The 3,186-nt window shown below is 55.2% G+C and overlaps 1 protein-coding gene across 1 annotated transcript; it reads left to right on the top strand.

The window, feature by feature from the left end:
• Positions 1–1,691: 1,691 nt before the first annotated feature.
• On the top strand, positions 1,692–3,090 carry LOC106818222 (transient receptor potential channel pyrexia-like). Its single transcript, XM_014822943.1, has 2 exons — positions 1,692–1,796; positions 2,209–3,090. The coding sequence occupies exons 1-2, from the start codon at positions 1,692–1,694 to the stop codon at positions 2,803–2,805; spliced, it is 702 nt and encodes a 233-aa protein (XP_014678429.1). The 3' UTR covers positions 2,806–3,090.
• Positions 3,091–3,186: the final 96 nt, after the last annotated feature.

The raw sequence follows: 3,186 nt of genomic DNA, 5'->3' as shown, positions 1-3,186 counted from the left end.
ATTATCAGTAGCCAGGCGCACGATGTCCACAGCTGGCAAAGCAGCGCGATGTGCAGGAGGTCAATCCGTCCGATTCCCGCGCATTGGCGTCGCGCCCGTGTGAGAAGCAGCATCCGTACCGCCCGCTCTCGCCCTCGTCACCGCCATCTATCAGCGCTTCTTCCCGTCATCGTCTCGGCGACGTTTGGATCTGCACCGCCTCTAGTAGCAGCGGCCACGATGTCAGCTGGCCAAAAGCAAGCCGCATGTGCAAGGAGGTACAATCGCCGGTCCGATTCCGCGGCGTTGGCGTCGGCGCGTCTGTGGAGCAGCTCAGCACCACCGCCTCCTGCCTTTAAACACCGCCCTCATCAGCAGGCTCTTCCCCCTCTTCGTCTCGCGCGTTGGCGCCGTGAGCACATCTGCACCATTGCCTCATCGCCTCCCTCACCGCCATCACCAGCAGCCTCACTCGGCTCTTTGTCATCGGCGACTCTGGCGTCTGCGCCGGCCCTCAGTAGCAGGCGCATAATGTCCAGTGGCCAACGCTAGCCGCGATGAGCAAGTGAAGTCAATCCCGTACGATTCTGCGCATTGGCGTCGGCCGCCGTGTTGAGAGCCAGCATCCTCACCATCGCATCCTCGCCTTACTCACCCCATCATCAGCGGGTCTTCCTGCCTCATCGTATCGGTGCACGTTGGGCTTGGCTGCGCCTTAGTAGCAGGGCGCTGATGTCCAGCTGGCCCAAGCCAGCCGCGATGTGCCAGGGGAGGTAATCCATCCGATATCTCTGTGGTGTGAGACGAAGAGGGGGAAGACGCCGCTGATGAGGGCGGTGTTTAAAGGCGAGGAGGCGGTGGTGCGGATGCTGCTCTCACACGGCGCCGACGCCAATGCCGCCGAAAAGAAGAGCGGAGTGACGCCGCTGATGATGGCGGTGACGGAGGCCAAGGAGGCAGTGGTGCAGATACTGCTCTCACACGGCGCCAACGCCAATGCCGCAGTATCGCACGGATTGACCTCCTTGCACATCGCGGCTTGCTATGGCCGGCTGGACATCGTGCGCCTGCTACTGGAGGCCGGTGCGGATCCAAACGTCGCCGAGACGATGAGCGGGAAAACGCCGCTGATGTGGGCGGTGACGGAGGGCGAGGAGGCGGTGTTGCGGATGCTGCTCTCACACGGCGCCGACGCCAATGCCGCCGAAAAGAAGAGCGGGAAGACGCCGCTGATGTGGGCGGTGAAGGAGGGCAGGGAAGCAATGGTGCGGATGCTCCTCTCACACGGCGCCGACGCCAACGCCGCGGAATCGCACGGAGAGACCTCCCTGCACGTCGCGGCTTGCTCTGGCCGGCTGGACATCGTGCGCCTGCTACTAGAGGCCCGCGCAGACCCCACCGGCGCCAAGTCGAAGAGCGGAGTGACGCCGCTGATGATGGCGACGAGGCACAGTAAGGAGGCTATGGTGCGGATGCTGCTCTCACACGGCGCCGACGCCAATGCCGCAGAATCGCACGGATTGCCCTCCCTGCACATCGCGGCTTGCCTTGGCCAGCTGGACATCATGCGCCTGCTACTGGAGGCCGCAGCCAAGCCCAACGTCGCCGATACGATGAGCGGGAAGACGCCGCTGATGATGGCGGTGAGTAAGGGCGAGGAGGCGGTGGTGCGGATGCTGCTCATGGCGGCTCGCTCTGGCCAGCTGGACATCATGCGCCTGCTACTGAAAGCCGGCGCAGTCCCCAACGTCGCCGAGACGGTAAAAAGGAGGAGTTTCACTGCGTTACACTACTCCTGTGATCGACTTCGAACCGAGGTAAAACTACGGGCGTACGTTGCAAATGATTGAGACCGAATTTTAGCAATGTCCTAATGTATTTTCTTATAGATGGTAAAGGTAATCAGTAACAGTAATCGGTTAACAGTTAATAATAGATATGTTATAGTTTCACCGCATTACACTACTCCTGCAATCTACTCGGGACCGATGAAAACTTTGGTCGTACGTTGTGAACGACGAAGACAATTTTAGCGATGCTCCAATGTATTTTTGTCTAGATAATAAAGGTAATCAGTAATAGTAATCGGTTAATAGTTAATAATTTAATAATAGTAGTAGTTAGTAATCGGCAACAGTAATAAAGGTAGTATGCTTGGAAAAACTTGTTCTTTAAGGAACAAACCTAAAATCGGGTCGTTAACGATCCTCGTTTCTTTCGTTCACACAGATGATTACTCTCCTCTTGAAACACGGAGCTGACCCGAACCTCGTCGATTGTAACAAGAGGACGCCGCTCGCTATAATAGGCAGCAAGGCGGAGGTAAGAAGCCTCAGAATGAGTGAGCGAGCAGCACCCGCAGCACCAGCAGAACAAGCGGAGTCAGTGGTACACGCGGCGTCAGCTCTCCTACAGACGTGCGAGTCCGCCGGCGTACTTCTACAGGTTAACACACGCGACAGCAAGGGCGACACCCCGCTGCACAGCTTCTGTAGGGCGCTGCTGGCATGCAAAGACGATGTTTACGCGCGAGAGAGTGAGGGGTGCGTGCAGATAGTGCACGCGCTGCTGTTCAACCACGGTGCACACGTCGACGTAGTGAACGCACAGGGAGAGACGCCATACAAACTCTGGCGCGGGATTTACCCGACGCGTTTCCGCAGCAACGTGGAGTCGAGCGACGAGATACATAGCAGAATGAGCGCGCAGTATCATTCGCTGGAGTGCCACTGCGCGCGCGTTATCGTCCGACACAGCGTTGTATACGAGAACAGGCTGCCTCCGAGTCTCACAGAATTTGTCATGGCACACGCTAGACCAACGTAGGCGACACTAAGCGTGTTAACCGAGGAAGCCCATGTAGGATCGGAGATGCGATAACCCAGAAGATATTATCAATACTTTGTAGAAACTCTATGTTCTAATTGTTGCACTTGTTGGCAGACGTGTTTCATTGCAATGTAAAATCGAGTATATGTAGTAACACTATTCAGTTTATATAGAAATGCGTAGATTATCGGTATGATGCCTTGGTGAATTGGCGCCATTTAATAACCACAAGTACAAATGTTAAAAGTTTGCAAATTATTTTGCTCTGTAAAAAACTCTAAAGGCTTAGTTTGGTTCTGAATATATATATAAAAATAAAATAACTATTTTACCATGAATGTGTGCAATTCGGAAATACCTATTACCACCAGAATCCCA

This window comes from Priapulus caudatus, unplaced genomic scaffold, assembly GCF_000485595.1.
Source record: "Priapulus caudatus unplaced genomic scaffold, Priapulus_caudatus-5.0.1 Scaffold2097, whole genome shotgun sequence".
Lineage (NCBI taxonomy): Eukaryota > Metazoa > Priapulida > Priapulimorpha > Priapulimorphida > Priapulidae > Priapulus > Priapulus caudatus.
The sequence above is the reverse complement of the archived record's forward strand: the minus strand, read 5'-3'. Positions and strand labels throughout refer to the sequence as shown.